General features: G+C 39.3%; 1 protein-coding gene across 2 annotated transcripts in view; it reads left to right on the top strand.

Moving 5' to 3' along the window:
* kremen1 (kringle containing transmembrane protein 1) overlaps positions 1–17,106 on the top strand; it is a 68,270-nt gene extending 51,164 nt beyond the window's left edge. The window contains exons 4-9 of one of the 2 annotated variants that reach the window (XM_055040005.1): positions 7,302–7,426; positions 8,693–8,846; positions 9,532–9,864; positions 12,393–12,590; positions 13,139–13,223; positions 14,624–17,106. In XM_055040005.1, coding sequence (XP_054895980.1) covers positions 7,302–7,426; positions 8,693–8,846; positions 9,532–9,864; positions 12,393–12,590; positions 13,139–13,223; positions 14,624–14,783 — 1,055 coding nt within the window. In that variant the 3' untranslated portion in view covers positions 14,784–17,106. Of the gene's footprint in view, positions 1–7,301; positions 7,427–8,692; positions 8,847–9,531; positions 9,865–12,392; positions 12,633–13,138; positions 13,224–14,623 lie in introns of both variants that reach the window. The other variant, XM_055040004.1, reaches the window with a different exon arrangement.
* Positions 17,107–19,302: the final 2,196 nt, after the last annotated feature.

Raw genomic sequence — 19,302 nt, 5'->3', positions numbered from 1 at the left:
TCTAAAATGTTCTTTGTTATGGGGGCCTCCTTACAATGACACAAGTGTAAAAATCCCTACATATCTCTCTTATTTATTTGACTTTAATTGACTGAAACAATTTTAATAAATCAAAATTAATAGTTAATTGCCTTAAGAAGAAAAGAGTGAATTAAAATAAGACATGTTTTTGAAATAAAGTCGCTCTTGCGGGATGAAACCCTGACTGGCTTTCAGCACAGAAATGGTCCAAAAGGCAAAATGTCAACCGTCTTCCATGACCATCTCGTTCATCAAATGTAAATCTTGCAGAAAAACCTGTGGAGTAACTTGAAGTGAAGAATGCAGGACTCAAGACTTGATCACTCTTTTATATATGCTTCAAAACTGTGAAGGGCTAGAAGGGAATTCTGACAATGTCACTGTTGGGTTGTAGAGATTTGAATTGCAATAAAAGTTTAATTTATTTCATGGGTATTCCCAATATCTTAACCAGGAGTGCCATAAAGTAGTTATACTTTTACTTGTAAGTAAGCAAAAAGTGTATTTTAAAGAGTTTAACACATTCTGTGGTATCTAATCTTTTCAAAGACGAAATAGTGATGTGAAGAAACCTTTTATTCAGAAACGTCCTCCATAAACAACCAGGAGGGCACCATGGAGATTTTCTCCCTCATCTGGCTCCTGATTCTTTGGACATAGTTCAATTAAATCATTCGGACCATTAGGGAATTAGAGGTATTGATCATGAGGGCAGCGGGTTTCGTAGGATGTTTGCTAATGAGAACAAGTAGACTGGCAGTTGTTTTGGGCTTTTTTACAATTAATTAAAACAGTGTAGTCAGTTTAAGCTGTTTAAGGATATAAGCATTGGTTATTTTATCCGTAGAAAGGTACTTAGGGTGAAAGAGGCAAAGTAGGAGTCTAATACAAAAGATAAAACAAACAAAAAAAACAATTTTTTTTTAAATGACAAGCTAAATTGTAAATAATAATAATAATAATTGTAAACTGAGATTTCAGTTTAGTCCTAAATCTGTCACCTGAACTCTCAGTGAAACAATCATGTCTGAAATAATGATCATAATTTTATGCTGTTCTTCAAAGTTATTGGCAAAACTAATACTCCTGCTACTGACTGACTGGGGAATTTCAAATGTTTGTGTTTTACTCTCATCTTCTTACAAAATAGGTCTTCGTGTTTTTCCACAGTTGTTGCCTTCTGCCCCTCTGTGGTTTCACTGCGTAAGAAATGCAGTGTTTTCTTTTCTTGTCTTTCATTCTGAATGATGTATATGAATCAAGAGATTTCACTCTGCAGTGTAGCAGAGTGAAATCTACATTGGTTTGAAAATGTGCAATAAGAAAGTGAGAGACTCTAAAGTTAAGGTCTGGTGCCCAGATAAGCAGTGGAGACTGTCACTACAGACGAATGAGACTTTACTGTCTTGGAAGGTATGTGATGATAAATGACTTCTTATCTTTCACCTGAGGTGGCCACAAAGTATCTGCACATCTTCTCATCTCCAGATCTTCCGGTATCAGGTCTCCTGGCTCTCCTCGGGATACGGCCTATTTAGTTTGCCGGCAGAGGCGACGATGCAGCCTGGTGGCCATTTTTCATGTCTTCCCTGCATTGTTCGGACTCAGAGAAGACACTAATTATTCATTTAAAGCCCTGCTTCTTCTCCCTTCCCTCTAATTAGATGGTTAGTCACTATCCCAAGGCCCCAAGCGGGGACATTGATCTGCTCTGTCTCAGTCTTGTTGTAGCATCTCCACCTCACACACAAACAAAGAAAAATCACTCACACAGATTCCACTTGCAACTGTATTTGTTACCTGTGTAGTATACATAAAAGGCAAACAGAGAAACATGCATTGGTAAATCTCTATGTTAGATCAAATTCCTTTTTTCTTCCTGCCCACTAATAAGTCCGTTCACTTTAAGTCGCAAACTTGTTCCATTTAGTGGCTGGAGAATTTATGGTCCGCATAGAAAAACAAAAGCAGCTAAAACACACAACAGCAACTCCCACTTCTTGACAAACCGTGCTGGGTTTCCAGAAACTCCTGGGGGAGCTTTGCGGCACATTTCTCCATTTTCCTTATGTTCTGGCGGACTGCGGTGCAGTCGACTGGAGTAATCACAGGCTTGGTAAAATGCAGCAGCTGTATTTGTTTACGTATTGAATATACCGTACTACAAAAGCGGTAATAAACGAGGCCAAGCAGGGAATAAAGACACAGAAAGCAGCGCATCAAACTTAAACATTTAACCTGTTCATGAGCTGCTGGAAAACTTTCCAAGACTTTCAGTGCACCTTTGTTTTAAATTACTTGCAATGATCCTTTAAAATCCCACATAAACTCCTTCAACCTAACTGCTGCTCTTTAGTGCAAACATTAATGAATTTTGGTTTGGATGTTAATGAAGAAGTGATGCAACTAAAATGATCATTTTTAATTTTTCACACTGGTTATTTTTGTCTATTTTGTCTATTCAGTTTTCTTTCTTTTTCACCCTTAAGTCAAACAAAAACTAAATTAGATTCTGTTCAACTACACTGACTTCTATTAAAAGGTGCTTGAAGGTTAAAGACTGCTACTAATAAAAAAATAATAAAAATAATAATAATGTGTTTTGCTTTGCAAAGCTGCCAGAATGTAAAGCATGTGAAACAGTACAGAGCAAAGTAGTATTTTGCTTTGTCTCATCATGCCTGCATTTATTTTTTCTGCAGGTTTTGTCTCTGGCAGCCTCAGTTATTGCAAAATCCTCAGGTGTTGGACTTCTCTTAAACTCAGGACTGTTTGTGGTTTTTACAAGCCACGCCGTCGTGGCTTGTAAAAATTTGCTGCAACGTATTAAGTGTTGATCTGCCTGTTAAATGCAAATAGTGTGCAGGTAGAAACAAAGACGTTCTTATAAGAAGGAGGAGTTTAAAATGTTCTTTAAGTTACGATTCAAAAAGGACACTTTTTGTAACCGATTCTCTATTTTCAAGAATAAAAAAAAAGATTTAACTTTTACATATGTATATTGTTTCTTAGTTCTTATTTTATTTCCTCTACAGTCAAATTCTTTGTTTGTTCACCCAACATTGGCCAATAAAGATAATTCAGATTAAGAAAAATGTTCACAACTCCAACCTTTACATGTACTAAACATGTGTTGTAACACTCATTTGGATTGAATTTTCAAATGAGTGTGACTTAATCACTCAATTCTAGATCAAATGTTTGTTTTGGGTGTTATATCTGAGGAAATATTAATTCAGTTCTCTTACCTGTTGAACAGTTATATGTAATTTTGGCTAAATGTAAATATGTTTTAAAATTATGAAACTTCCATACTTAGACCTGCTGAAGCAACAAAGTAAAATGACCAAATCGACTTAAGAGAGCAGAAGAAAAATGTTCATTTATCATTATGTGGAGGTAATTACTCATTATGGAAACCTCATGCCATCACCCACACGTTAAAGGCCCCTGGGGGAGACTTCATCTCTGATCTGTGTGGGTGCTGCCAATCAGCCTCCTTAAACTGACCTTTCATGTTCCCACGCCCAGAGCTGTTCAGGCAGAAACTCACAGTGGTTCCTTGCTGAAGAAAATCAAAAAGAAAAGTTAGTAGGTCTTTTAATATTTGTTTAGAGCAAGTAAAACAGATTCTCTACTTCATTAGCTGATTTGTTAGTTTTTTTTTTAGTTGCTAAACGTGTTCTTGCTCTTGAATTTCCCTTTTCTTCAGATGGAGTGGAAAATATAGGCTTCTCATCAAGTTAGCTGACAATACCTGATAACTACAGCATTCAACTTCACCACAGCAACTTATTTTTATTAGTATTTTGAATATTGGACAGAAAAAGGAACCAACTTACAAATATTCAGAATAGCTAGGTAGCCGCTAATGTTAACTTTAGATTTCAAGCTTTCTATCAGGGTAAACTAAAGTAGCATTTACATAAGTCTAGTCGATACGTGACTACACATTGAACGTAGAATTTTTAAAATACAGTTTCAGATTTATTGAAAACATTTTTTATGTTTTGTTAAAACATAAAAAACTGAATTTTTGATGTATTTTCAGCATTAGAACCAAATTAGAATCAGACAAATACTAAATCTGGTCTGAATTTTAACAAAAACCTTAACTCTTTTTGTAGACATAAAAAATTAAGTCTTAGAATCTCATTTCACAGCATTACATAGTTCCGTATGTAAGGCAGATGTCATTAACACTTCATTTAATTACTTAAGACAGAGGGATGTTGAATGCTTTTTGCTAACTTGTTGTAAATGTTCCTGTTTTTGAATACGTAAATCAAAAACCATTCCCATAAAACATCAAGATTTGTCCCAGTTATTGCTCAGAGTGGGAAAAAAAATACACCCATAAACAACATTAAAGCCTTTTGTTGTGGACTTTTGGTTTATATTTTAACTCCCGAAGGACACTTCCTTGATTTATTACATTCAGTAGAGCACAAGAAAGACAATTCCAAGTAATCAAGTTGTTTGAAATAGAGAAAAATAACCATGTTTAAAAATCAATCAATGCTTGTCTTTGTAGTCTTCTTGGCTGGAACAAATTGTGATCTTGGCTTTTGAACTGAATCCCTGCAGCACTCCAATGACCTAATATTTGACCTCATGTTCCCTGCCTTGCCTCATCTTGAACACTGTTATGAAGATCAAGCAGAAAGCCATAACTGTGTCAATTTATTATAATTAGAGGGACAACCTCTAAATGTGCTTTTGGAGTTTTCTGTGTTTGCTTTTAACCCTCCAGATGTCGTAGGAATTTCTGATTTTTTCCCATAATAACACGTTTGTCACCTCAGCTCATCAACCTGCTTGCATGAACTCGCTGCCAGTGCCTGCCTGCTGCAAAATGTTTGATGTTTCAACCCCATCCCTGTGTGTTTTGTTCTTCTCTTTACCACTCTTGTGTTTTTTGGGGGGTTCTTGACCGAGGAACATGTATCTGAGGTTAGGCACACTGCCTTTCTCTGCAGGAAGGTAAACAAACCAAGCTATGAGTGTAAGAGTCCAACTGAGCCCCAGTCCTGCTGGGATCTCCAAAGGTTTTCACAGGTCTGGATTGGAGCTGCTTGTGTTTCCTCCATTTCTCCCCTTTGGCTCATTAAAGCCCAAATTCCACCAGCAGCTTTGAAGTGTGTTAAACATTTTTGTGTTTTTTTTCTAAGTGGATATTTGTGCTTGTTGAGTCTGCAGCACAGATGTTTGTGATGCTTGTTTTCTCTGGAAGTTTTGAGGCAGGACAACTTTTGGAATAAAGACGGACAGCGATGTTGCAAGATCCGCGTAAAATGCAAAGCTGCTCCGGCGTGATACGACCCCACCTGCTGCTCAACGACGCGAAGTGAGACGAGACGAGGACAAAGAGCGATAAATTAACTGCAGTCTGAAATCATCATGTCAAAGCACAGTGAAGAATAAGATTATTTCTGCCTTTAATCTGAGCTGCTGAGTCCTGCAGTAGCAGTTTTCCCCTCACTCTGCTTTTCATAAGGCATCACTGAAGTGCCTTGCTTGGAGGGAGGTTGCTGGTTTCCAGCCAGGTGTTTATCTTTGCTCCCGTGGAGCACACACCTCAGGGGTCAGTCCAGTGCATAACCGAGCAAAGAGAGCTCTGTATGAAACACTGAAAACCTCAAACACTCTCATTACTTTCTTATTTCCCTTTAACCTGTCATATAATCCAGCTCCTAACTTAGGCAGTGTGTTCCTTCATGTCACAGTAAATGACCCAGGCAACCATATTTACCCTCCTCTGAAGCTGTGGCTTGGCTGGAGCTCAAAAAAACAGCAAAAACAACAACAAAAAAAGAATGTTGCACATGATTTACTGCTTGTGCGACAGAGTTAAATGATTTTGTCTTCAAATGCGGAGTCATTTGTCAAACACAGTGCGATGGCAGACCAAATAACGGTCACTTTGCGGCCAACAATTGAGAATGTGTCTGTTTTGTGTCGTTTCTCCTTGTACCCACCAGTCTGTGGCGGAATCTTAAACATGTCACACTTTTCTTTCTGTAAAGCCTTTGTGCTTAATTCCTTCATAAACAGAAAGAATTTGCAGAATCTGACTGGGGATGGCAGCGAGCTTTCGTGCCAGCTGAAAAGTTAACACTGGCACCAGCACCATAGACCAAAACTGTGTGTGTGGGGGTGGGGTGGGGGGGGGGGGTGTGCGCGTGCGTGCATGTGTGTGGTCTTCATCAAGGTCAGTTCGACGCAAGATGTTTTGACTGCAGCGAGGCTGTAAATATTCCAAATTTGTGGTCTGTCCATGATGTTTTTGTTTGCATATTATTGGTACGTTCCAAAACAGAATCAGGACAGCGGAGTGAAAATGTTTCTCGCTGGTGTTGGCTGTCGTCAGCGGCTCTGTTTGTTATTTTGACGACTGCTGCTGGGAGTCTCAGTTCTGGGAGGATGCAGCATCGGGGGACGAACAGCCCTGCAGTCTCCGGACTGTCAAACTTTGCATCCAGAGACCAAGATGTTGTTGCTGCGCCAAAAACAAACGTTCCTCTGTGTGATATCCAACTTGTGATCAAATAAATCCCTTGATATGTAACAGCAATATATATCTCAGGGCTTTCGATTTTGCATTTCAGTTGTGTCCTAAAACATGATTGACAAACTTTGCTCATGTCTCGTCCATCTTTGTTTTAATGAGGTCTTCTGCGCCCTGGATTTTTCTTGCTTCCCATGGAAATAGCTTTCAATTTGTGAATGTATTACTGTTTGTCAAATTTGCTGCAGTAAAACACAAGAAAGCCAATTTATATGAAAAACAAATCATAAATGGGACATGGACTGCCAGAGGCTTTATTGGCTCTTCTTGAGCTATTATGCTGAATTTAAAGGCTTTGGAGTGTGTAATCAGTTTGCTAGATTTAAAGAGATAGTATTGAGATGGGACTCCATTTAGTAAATATACTGTGGATTAAAGGAGGCAAACAGATAAAACTACAGAGCTGTGATATTAAAATGTTCCATCTCTTCTCTACATCTGTTTGGTCAGGAAGGAGGGAAACAGTTTGTAGAGAATGAAAGACAGTAAATACAATTATTCATACATATTGCTCCTCTCCAGACTCATTCTCTTTTTGCATATTTTTCTAGAATGCTAATATCAAGAAGTGCAAACAGTTTATTTATTCAATAATTGACCAATTTCAATGGAGTATATGTGTATTTAATTCTGACATTGCACAATGTTAAGTTAAAGGTTCAATAAATTTCTTAAAAATAATCCCAATCTCCCTCCTCCCGTATCTCTGCAGTGCCTGGGAATCTGGGCTGCTTCAAAGACACTGGTCATCCTCCGACTCTTCCTGGCGTTCATGACATCTCCAACAAACTCACCATCCAGACCTGCATCAACTTCTGTCGAAGTCAGAAATACTCGGTGAGACTTATCATGACGTCATAATATGCTGAAAGAAACGAAAACGTGCAACTTCAAGGACGAAAAAACACCTGAAGGACAATGGGATCCTTCTTTTCATCCACCTGTTGGAATAAATATTGTCCAGAAAACTGTTCATATTTCACTTAAATTAGTCTTCTGCCCAGTTTTGATATGAATAATGGTTTGTTTTATTGTCATTTGAATGACCTTATTATTTAGCTGTAAAACATGCTGCCTTAAATCAGTCTGTAGATGACAAATTATCCCAGTAATTAGGCCTGACAGCAGGAAATGAATGGCTGTTAGCCCACTGGACACCTCCTCTGCAAGGTTTTTTCATTTTTCCATCACAACAATTGTTGCCCACCACAGACTGCACCAGGTGTTGATTTCCTGTCCCAGCAGATCCGCCCTAACTTCGTCACCTGTTCGCTACGCACATGCTGCAGAAAGAGGCTACTGGTTTTTGTTTTATTGTTATTGTCCTTGACGAACAATCACCACTTGAGAATCTAGAGCTCCCATGACTTTTTGAGTGCGCCATGAATCTGTCTCTCCCTGACTTCATTGAACGGCTTGTGTGGAGAGCAGGGGCTGAATGAATTCCTGTTTCATGACACAAAAATGTTGCCCGTACCTTCAATTCACCAAATTCATCTCAGCCCACAAATTGGAACAATGGTGTCTTTTTCGAATGAAAGACAATGATTCTTTTGAGAACAAGCGTTCCCAGTGTCTGGGAGGACGTTTAGGGGTGAAGCTTTTAGTTTTTCTGCCACTATATTCCAAATCTTTAAGGAGCTAATTATCATTAACTTTTATTTTTATGGTAAAAACTGTTTGAGTTACTTTATTTATAACAAAAAAAACCTAAAAACTGGCATAAATTTATATTTAGACTTCCCAAATTAATACTGTCATTTTTCCAACAGATGATCTTTAGCTGTGATGTTTGTAAATTGGGAAAATGTGAAAAGATCAATGGGTGAAAATACTGTTTGCTAATCTATATAAATCAAATGTAAACAGCAATGAACATAAATGTGATTTCTGATATTTAGAAGACCACAGAAAGTCAACAGTTTGTGGTGTATGTTAGTATATTTTCAGCATTTTTTTCCAGCAGCTGAGAATATCTCATTGTGTTGCTTCTCAGTCAGCAGACTTGAGACCCCGAAGGGTTTGTCTCCGTGTCTGCCTTGCCAAATTGATTTCAAATGAAAATCACTGACTGGAGTTTGTTCCAAACTTTTTGTTTTGCAGCTTGCCGGCATGGAGTCAGGTTATGCCTGCTTCTGTGGCAACGAAGCAAACCTGCAAGACCATGTGGAGTCATCCAGCATGGAGTGTAACCACGTTTGCTTCGGCGATCACACTCAGCCCTGCGGAGGAGACGGCTGGATCATCGTCTTTGACGGTAAACGCCACTGAGGCATTTTTCCCATGCTTGTGCTTCAGTTTGGTGGAAAAATTAAGTTCTTAGGGGAAAGTTTGAAAAAACTGTGGTGAAAACTGTGCAGCTATTTCTGTGAGCCTAAAATATAGCACCCAATGCCTGCTTGTCCAAAAACATGACTGTTAGGTTAATTGGTCTCTCTAGGTGTGAGTGTGTCTGTGAATGGTTGTTTGTCATGTCTGTCTCTGTGTTGCCCTAAAATAAATTGGTGACCTATTCAGGCTTTTCTGTACAAATTTCCTTTTGCAATGACATCATGGACAAATCTAATATTTTACTTTCAGTACCAATCAACCAATAATGATAATTTCTCAGAGTTAGCTTAGTTGTTTGTTAAATCCTTAAATAAATCTGTAAAAATCTGAAATTATGATGTAATTCAACTCCTGTCTGCCTGCAGCTTTAGTTACCAGCCGAAGACAATTTATGTAAAAAAATGTTTTTATCAGGATTAAAACTGCTCTTAAATTATTTACCTATATGAAACCTTCTACATTACATAGGTTTTTTTCAAATCCAATGCTGTGCTGCCATTTGAGTATCTCTAAGTAGCTGTTATCAGTTCATACCTGAGCTTATTTTAGGTTCACACCAAGTTTAGAAAAGCATTCATCTCTGACCGTGCTTCGTCTCCTTCTGCCCTCAGTCCGGGTTGGCGCCTGTGGTGGAAACTACACGTCCCCCGCTGGAGTGATCTACTCCCCCGACTTCCCTGACAAATATGCGGCCAGCCGCGTTTGCTACTGGACCATCCAGGTCCCCGGATCCTACGCCATCCTCTTCAACTTCACCTTCTTCGACATCTCCGACCAGACCGACATGGTGGAGCTTCTGGATGGCTACACCAGGGAGGTGGTTGCCCGCTTCGACTGGCGCAGTCCACCGCGGGGGCTGGTGAACATCACAGGAGACTTTGTTATTCTGTACTTCTTCTCAGATCGCACCAATCAGGCTCATGGCTTTGCTCTTTTGTACCAAGGTAAGATCAATGAACAACCATTACTACTGCATCCTTTGTGTGCTGACTTGATAGTATTTTGTTCGGCAGTTTTGGTTAAGTTATCTCCTGTTAGGTCTGATGCTCATGAGGTAAAACTATCAGTCATTTATCCTACAAGTCTGCCTTTTATGAAAGACTAGCTGAAAGAAAAACATTGCTAAAGTAATGCCATATAAGTTTACTTTGAAGTATACCACAAAAAATAATGTCTAAAGTCAAATACATTAATAATGTGCAAAAAGAAACAAATAGAAACAGAAAGTTGGCAGGATCAAATAAGTTTATACTTCTTCCTAACTCCTTTTCAAGAAAATAGCTATCTAAATTTATATTATGAGATATGAGTTGTAATTAACTAAACTAAACTAAACTAAATCATATTGGCATCATCATACTGCGGGGACATGTACAGAGAAACAAGATCATGGTTTCAGAATGGCCCAGTCAAAGTTTGGCTCTAAATACAACTGAGAATCTGTGGAAAGAGTTGAAAGTTCCCGTTCACACATGCTGCCCATCCAACCCGACTGTGTTTAAACTCTTCTACAAAGTCTTGGCTCACAGGAATAAGAATGCACTCCACAGTTTTCAGATCTTACCTGTGTAAATGTTGAAACCATGTTTTTTTTCCTCTTCCATTTTGAAGTTTTCAGCCACTTCATGCTGGTCTGTGACATACATTTGCAATAAATACATTGGCATTCATTACTGTAACATGACAAGGTGAAAAAGTTCAAGTTATGCGAAACCTTTCGCAAGGCGCTGTAGATCTCTCTTCGCAGCTGCAGATGATCCCGCGTGTCTGGATAAATTTGTTTTTCAAGGAACTTGCTCCATTGTCAGCAGGCTGCTTGGCTTTTCCAGAGTTTGCTCCCTGCTGAACCTCAAAGAAAATATGTTGGACAACTATGTACATAGTTCTGTCAATGCACCTTCTTATAATCAAATTTTGCTGTGAAGCACAGCTGGAAAAACTGCAGTGAATTTAAAGCTACATGTTTTTTTTTAATTGTGTTTTACACAATTTTAATATGATGTTAATTTCCAAGGGATGCATAAATTGTAAGATAATATAACAAGGTATAGGTGACATTTAATCTTACAGGCTGGCACAGAGCGATGCAGTCTGTTCCTGCTCCTCCCTCTCTGTCGCTATTTATATTCCTGTCATTTTTCTGCCTCGGTGGAGTTACACTGAAACAATATCAGAAGGTCAGAATCTCCTGACCTCTTCACAGGCATGGTTCTTGTTTTCTTTGAGGCGCTGTGTAGCCAAGAAATAGAGACGCAATGCAGGAAAAGGTCACCACGTAGAGTCAAAGCTTCTGTTTTGAAAGGCTGAAAGCAAACTTTACATCGATACAGTTGGTGAACAGAAGAAGGAGCCAAGCAGAGAGAGAAGAAAGATGACCGAGTTTGATTATCGCCACTAAATCCGCTCTGTATCTCCACGGTGGCAGGCTGGGAGGCTGGGCTGTAATTTCAGGGTAAATGCTCTCAGATGAGGATGGCGGTGCATTTCAGCTGTGACTGGGTTTGAAGCATGCCATTTTGCCTGCAAATGGGAAACATGTGGGACGTTCCGGGAACATCACAGTCAAGTCGAGCGATTACGTGAAAAGTAGGAAAAATATCCCACGCTGCTTTCGAATCCGACCACCATTCATGGAGGACAGAAACGAGCAGGGACAGAGAAGTCTACTTATGGGTCCATGTTTTTAATGAAGACTACTTAATGAGCTGTTGACTTCATGAGAGTAACTTCTTCATAATCTTCAATACATTATCAGTTTGAGGTACATTTATTTGAAACAGCATTGGCAAAGACACACATGCATATTACATGTAGGATAAACAGATTTTAATTTCAAAGGTTTTCTACAAGAAAAACTGCATCAAATTTAAAACAACATAATATTTGATATTAAAAAAGCAGAAACGTGCAAGTTCTCCTGAACAAAGTCTAATTAAATTACAACCAATGATGAATGAATAAAGTATAGGCTAAAAATGTCAAATTAAACTTCTCATTTTTAACTGGCACTTTACTATATCAGTATGTAAAGTTTAAATACACCCTACTTACTTATTACCTAAATTTTAACCATTTATTTGAACAGTTTCTTTTTTACAGGGTGTAATAATAATAATAATAATAAGAAGAAGAAGAAGAAGAAAAAGAAGAAGAATTAATAAGAATAATAATTTTAAAAACTACTTAACTAATTCTTTATCCATTTTCTGAAACTTATTTGGCTTGTACATGTGGGCAGCTGCCAATTTTAGGCAAATTTTGAAGACACTGATCAGCCTCACAACTCTGAACTGGTGTTGAAAATCATGTTAGCACGAAATATTCACTCCTCCCTTTGCTGTATAATTTGACATCCTCCTCCAGGTCATCAGTTAATTTTGGGATCAGCTCATTCAAGAGAAAATATAAAATTTAAACCTGCTGGAAGATGGTTTCAAAAAGCATATTAATTTTCATGTTTGTGTCTGTGTAGCTCTCAGAAGGCAGGACACCAGGACCACGATTCCCAGAGGCTCCGATGAAAAAGAAAGCAAAGACGCCTCGAGCACGTTGGGCCCTCAGCTGTCCAGCAGCGTCACAGAGGGATCCAACAGCACCGCCAACGGACGCACCTCACACATCCTCTACGTGATCACGTCCAGCCCCGGCAAACCCGAGCACAACATGCCAGGTCAGTGGGCTGGACGCGGCGAGACCACCGGCCACAGTGCTAGTATGTTAACACCGCACCGTACTCAAATCTGAGCACGAACTCTTCCCTCTGAAACTGTTCAGATTAACTTTTTTTTCCCGCAGAAATGTTTCTACATGTTGAGACCAAGTGTGACTCTAACTTGAAGAGCTTTTTCTACCTGACAATCACTCAGAAGTGAAGAAACTTTGAATTTTCCCCCAATTATCCCAACCAGACATTTTGTCAAGGCAAAGCGCGGGCGTCCTGTGCTTTGCCGATTCCTGCAAACATTCCTCTCCCAGAGTCCCACATGCTTTGCCTCATCCAACTACCTTGTGTTTTCCTCAGCCAGAGGAGAACAGATGTGCACTGATAATGTGTCACCATTTCTTGACAATTTGCTGGCTGAACACTATAAACAGGTGTGCCAGCAGCGCTCAAATAGCTCTTCTCTTGCTAATCTTTCCAGCATGCTTGGGTTTGTTTTTGTTACTGTGACAGGATGTTTGATGTCTTGTTACTAAGTCGCTCCACTTTTTCTGCAGTGTGGACCATCTACGCTCTGGCTGCTCTGCTTATACTGACGGTGGTGGCGATGGTGGCCAAGCTGCTGCTCCACGTCACGGTCAAGTAAGTATGACGATATTAGAACCGAGAGCCTCCAAGCGACAAATGTTAAACCCTTCATCTGTGATATTTCACTGCATTCCTGACATGACATTTGCAGATTTCAAACCTCAGAGTGTAAAAAGTTATATTTATGCGAAAAGTAGTTCCCAAAAGGTGAAGCATTCTGTGCACTCAAGCCTCAAAAGTTGTTTCCCTTTACCATGATGCTTTTCTAAATATTAAATCCTACTAAGGGAAAACTGATGAAATGCTGTTTAGGAGAACTTTAGGCTCACAGCAGTTCAGACGGAACTTTACTGAGAAGGAAATGTAACTATTTTAGATAAATTACAAACTGTGGGAGCTAAAAAATCTGCTGTTAAACAAAAATGTAAATTGTGCAGAGAATAATAGGGTATTTATATGAAATATTAGCCATGTGTATTGCTAATATTTTGCTACCTGCTTTCACAAACAAAAAGAGCAAAATGAGTAGCTTGCAACAATGTCCGTCTTGGATCAGACTATTGTAAGTCCACATTCAGTTTCAGTATAAACAGACTTAAATGTCACCTTGAGCTAATTTAAAATCATCATCTTATGCTTCCTAAATCATGAAATGTGACTAGTTGTATGCCTCTATTTTAATAACATATTTGTCCATTATTTTTGTTGCTGATTTTATTTTATTAACAAAATTGTTTAATCTACTATGGGCAGCAAAACCTGGAGTTGCTTTTGGCAACTCCAGTCGATGTGAACTTTCTCTGTGACTGATTTTTGGTGTTGCAAACAATGTGAACAAAATTAAACTAAAGACCTGACTAGCCATTCTGATGTGTGATTCAGAGATTCCTCATTTAAAGGCTTTTAGAATCTGGGCAGCATTTAATCGTCTCCAGCTCAAAATGTTCTATTTTTACTGGTCAAATCTGAACTGCAAAAGGAACAGAGGTTCTTTGAAATTCAGTTTTATTACAGAAGATTAAAATGAATAAATAAATGATTGAAACTGCCTCAATTATTCTGTAATCTGAAACATTTAAATTGGACGAAAACAAACGAGCAAAAAAAAAAAAAAACAACTGAATAAATATTCTTCCACACCAGAATCATTATATTTTTTCTATTGACCCCTTATTTCAATAAACTCCTTACTTTACACCATTTTAACTGTTACTATTGTAGATTTTTGATATCAAAATTACCAAAGGTGGACGATTAAAGATCCAGTCTGAAGGATGTAGTGCCATCTAGTGGCTCAAATTGTGAACTCCAGTTGACCACCGGAAATATTGGAGAAAGATTAAACTGTCAAAAATTAACATTAATAACAAGTACTAGAGTGTTTTCTGTATTTGCTCTGAGTTTAGTTTTCTTTTTTGCTTTTTGTTTAATCTCCCGCTTATCTTTTCCTCCAGGACGCCGAACATCCCGACAGTCAGTGGCTCAGACAGCTGCAGCCAGAGCACAGTGTCCTCCGAGCCATGGATCATCCTGTACCGGCCCTCCACCATCTCCCTCTTCAAGAAGAAGCTAAAGAACCACCATGGGGACCTCAGCCCTCTAGTGGGCCACTAATGCTGCTGCTGCTGCTCTCCACCTTTATCGCCATCCACAAATACTCTGCTCAAGGGCCGTCGGATAATGTGGCCCTGAGACAGTGAAATCCAACAAGGCGCTTCACTAACAAGCAAACAACTGAGTGACTAATGGCAACTGACTCAGTGACTGCAGCTTAAATGGCCTTTTGGCCAAAACAACAACAAAAAAAGACAAGGCACTCCCATTCCTCTTAACACCAAAGAAGGAGGGTCACACAGGGGCATAAGGGGCCACAGTGACAGAGAGGAGAGCTAAAAGACTGGATGGAAGAAGATCTTAACACGTAGGGGGCCATTTTCATCCATCACAGCCGTCCTCAGCAATCAGCATACCTCTAAAATCCCTCCAGACTGCAGCTTTGTCAGTGAAAACTCACACCTAAACATCTGCAGTCAAAGCTTAACAGTTTCACTTAAACTCCTAACTGCCTCATACAGAAGAACATTTTCTGTCAAAAGCCAGTCGTTTCCTTCCAAAGACTTGTATATCTTTGTCTTTTCTATTTTGTTTGTAAATGCTAATCTTGAGTTTCTTTCTTTTTCTCTTTGATGTGTTTGACATGATAACCTGGGTATATGAGGAGAGGAAATCAATAGTACACTGAGATATCACAGCACTTTAGGTGCAGATCAGAGTGGAGGAGAGTTCCCTCACCCACCTTTTGCTCCAACGTTTGGGTGGACAGAAGAAGTCACAGGAAGGTTTGGAATTTGTTTTCTTCCTGACAAGCTGCCAGTTTGGGAGTCTTGGGAAGATCTGGGGGCTTGTTTTTCCTGCTTGGGCTGTGGGTGGGAGTCTTTCCGGTTTCATGGTGTTCAAGTGCCTTAAGGATCTCCTCTTCCCCTGCATCAGATTCCACACATCTGTTTCTGTCTTTATATCGACCGGGAACCCTCACAGTCTTCAGAACTGATGAAGATATGAGGAGTGAGATTCCCAAGACAGGATTTCTCGTTGGAAAAAATGCCAGACCTTGTGTGTGAGGGGAAGTAGATCTGCCGCCATCAGGAAAGCAACTCTTCATAAAAAACTTATATTTTGTTTAATTTGTATGCTCTTACTTGTAGTCTTGGACATTTACTGAACATATTGTTCGCATTAACTCTCAGTCTTTTGATTGCAGGAGAAAGGGGGTGAATATTGTTGTATACCCTATAATTCATTGTGGAAACAGAGATATTTATGACCACTCTTTGATTTTATTGTCTCAGCAAACCATTCGAGAGTCCCATCTGCTTTTATTTTAAACGTCCTCATTTGGCGAGCTCAAAAGTGGAACGCTTAGGCAGCATTAAAGTGTCTTGAGAATCAACAGACTCTCGAGTTTTTGGACTTGTCACGCAGATTTCAGGCCCGATAGGTTGAAATAAACGGTACACTCAGAAAGTGCTCAGCGGTGCCACCCGCAAGCCGCCGTTAAGTTTGCAGCTGTGACATATTAACCACCACAGAAAGGTCAGAATCTACTACTGTGCCATCAGCAGTTGGTTTTTCTTGCATAGGGTTATTATGCTTGAGGTGGTTTCTTCACTCAATGCACTTAGTTTTGCTCGTACTTACAAAACAAAATGGTACTTATCCTGGGTTGCATTTAGATTATGGTGAAAATGAACCAAAATGACCTGATCAACAACCTGAGCACTTGAAGCAATGCGCAGATTCATGCAGGATCTGAATCAATTAAACAAGAATAATGCATCGCTGTCTCCCAATTAGAAGTTTGTAAAAAAAAAAAATAAAAAATTGACTCAATGCTGTCTTCTGCTCAGCTGCAGTCATTGCATTGCAGACGCCCCTGGGTCTGCAATGTTCAGAGCTGACCATGCGTGGAGAGGAGTGGGACGGGGAAATTAATGCGCTTTCAAATCAAACACAAACTAACCAAATGTGATAGTTGGTATCTAACAAGGGTATATTTGTTTGGCTAGCCCGGTGAATTATGCAAACTCCCGTCTTCTGTCCCGTCCTCCAGTCGGTCGGAAAATTCCACGCTACGTCTCTTTCGGAGTACTCAAAAATGTTGCATTTCCCCCCCTTCAGATTGTTGCGAATGTCCTGAAGTGCTCAATGACATGAAAACAATAGCATAGGCCCTGTGGGAAACTGTCACAAGGGGCCAAAACGTTGTTTTCATCAAATTGTAAATAGCAAAATATAGTGAAATGTTAATTTATACAGTAAATTATTGTTATTTTGTATGTGAATGGGATATAATCTATCTTTTGTATAAGTGAAGTATCTTTGTAGTTTTATTTAATGTGTCCTGGTTGTAAATAAACACTGTATGCATGTTTCTTAAGGCTGACTTGTGTTTGTTTCTTTTTCTTTTTTCTGCTTCATCATGATGAAAAAACAGGCCTCATATCATCACCATAATCAGCGTCAGTCCCTGAGAAGCATATGGGCCACAAATATCAGATCAAGCAAATCCCATTCCCTCGCAATCCATTTAAAGCCTCTTGCGCAAAAAAGAGCAAAACTGAACATCTTTTTTCCTTTAATGGATCAGGGCTTCATTGCTTGCAGGTTTGGGCATCTGCTCCACCTTCCTTAGTTTCTTTTTTTGTTTTACTTTTTCATGAAGCTAGATACTTATGACACATATGCAATGATGACACAGACCCATCACACAATAAGGATTTGGAGAAGCATGTGTGACCTGTTGGTTTCCCTCTGGGCTTGAGGTGAAACGTGTGTGTTTTGGAGGGATCAGCAGGAGACCAGCTTTATAATTTGAGGACCAAAAGCAAAAAAAGAAAACACAGGAAGATGTGGGATAAGCTGGCACTCTGGAGATTATTTCTTAATTCAGTGGTTCCCAAAGATTTTCTGGGCCCCCCTGCGGATTATAATAAAATCCCCCCAAAAAAGAATGAACTGGGCACAGACATCGTTCAACCAGACATAAACCTACACACATATTTTGTTTTCACAACTATTTTCTGACTCATTTTGCTGTTGCTGTTGTTTTTAAGTTTCCAGTAAGAGCCACAGAAATTGATCATATATTTCTCTCTATTTTATGTCTTGAAACACCAAAGGGGAGATATTTTACAACACAGTCGGAGCTGATAAAAGGGGATTTATACTGGCAATAATCACATCATTCTGTATTCACAGCAGGGGGAGATTCTTGTTTTTTCTACTGGGTGCTTGTGAAATCCAACGTCTGGGTACAAAGGCATCACACCAAAAGAATGAGTCAGTTTCTGTAAAAACAAATCATCACGTGCCAAACATGTGCAGAGACCTCATCACCACTTGTAGGTACAGTGGAGGATCTGTGATGCTATGGGACTGTTTCTCTGTTGAATAATACTCATATTAGCTGAAAAAAATATTATCTGATCCAAAAGATATAGCTAAACCATCTCAGTCCTACATCCTATAAGAAACTTCTACGGTGCCTCACATTCCTAAGCATCTGCAGGAATGGCCATCTGTTGGAAAACAAAATCCTCTTGCTCCCTCTAATGGTGGCAGAATATAAGAGCTATCTTTGTAACTCAGCTCTATAATAAAACAGTTGTTTCCATTCATTTGTAAAGCTACCAGAGCCTATCTCCACTACGGCCTTTGATTTAGAAATTTTAAGCGGAGCTTTCTCATCATTTCTCTGTCTCCTGTAAAAAGTCAGAGCCTGCAGCTCCCCTGTGGTCAGCCTTCCCAAAGCCGGGGAAAAGACTCCGCTGTAAGCGGATCCCTCTGAATCCAAGACGACAAGTAATTTAGGGAACAATGAGACAAAAGGAGGCAGTGTCTGGTTACTGCAGGGATAGGAAAGTGAGAAGAAAGGGGGACAAAAGCTGCCCCTTTTTGTACTCAGAGATCTGGAGTCAGGCAGATTTGCATTAGTTCCTCTTCTCTGAGATTTTAGTCAAATATGTTTTGGGAAAATAGTTCACAGGTGATGGAGCAACTTGACTGTTTCGATCTGCTTTTCTTTTTAATATTGTCATGTTTTTCAGTGTTCCCCCCCCCAAGAAGTGGCCAAAGTGAATCAGATTACAGATTTGCCCTCAAGGTACTACAAATACTTAAGAACTTTTTAGGAAAATGCTATATGTACTTATTGAAGCTTCTCAAATGTGTTGCCTTCTAATAAAACATTTGGAAATAAAATCCTAATGTTTGTGCTCATGTTAATGCACTGCCTTCTAATTTTTACTTTTGGAAAAGTAAAAATCAGATGTCTACTTTGTGGCACTTCATTACAAGAAAATGCACAGCTGCATTAACGGTGAAAGGACGGGGCACTTATTTTGAGTAATAAGTGACTTCAATGCATAGCATGGAGGCATTGAAATGCCTTGCTTCGTAATGCATCGCTACGGTAGGACCCAAATTAATTTTATCACGATTGATTCAAGATTTTAGTGAAACGACAACACTGTTAAACCACCTGATTAGGATTTAACATTTCACTGCAATTCCACAGTTGCCCAGCAGAGAGCAGCCGCAGCAATCCATCGTCACCTCATCAGAGGAAGAAGAG

The sequence above is a fragment of the Poeciliopsis prolifica genome, unplaced genomic scaffold (assembly GCF_027474105.1).
Source record: "Poeciliopsis prolifica strain line A6 unplaced genomic scaffold, Auburn_PproV2 SCAFFOLD014, whole genome shotgun sequence".
Classification (NCBI taxonomy): domain Eukaryota; kingdom Metazoa; phylum Chordata; class Actinopteri; order Cyprinodontiformes; family Poeciliidae; genus Poeciliopsis; species Poeciliopsis prolifica.
Note: the sequence above shows the minus strand (reverse complement) of the source record. Positions and strands in the feature narration are given on the sequence as shown.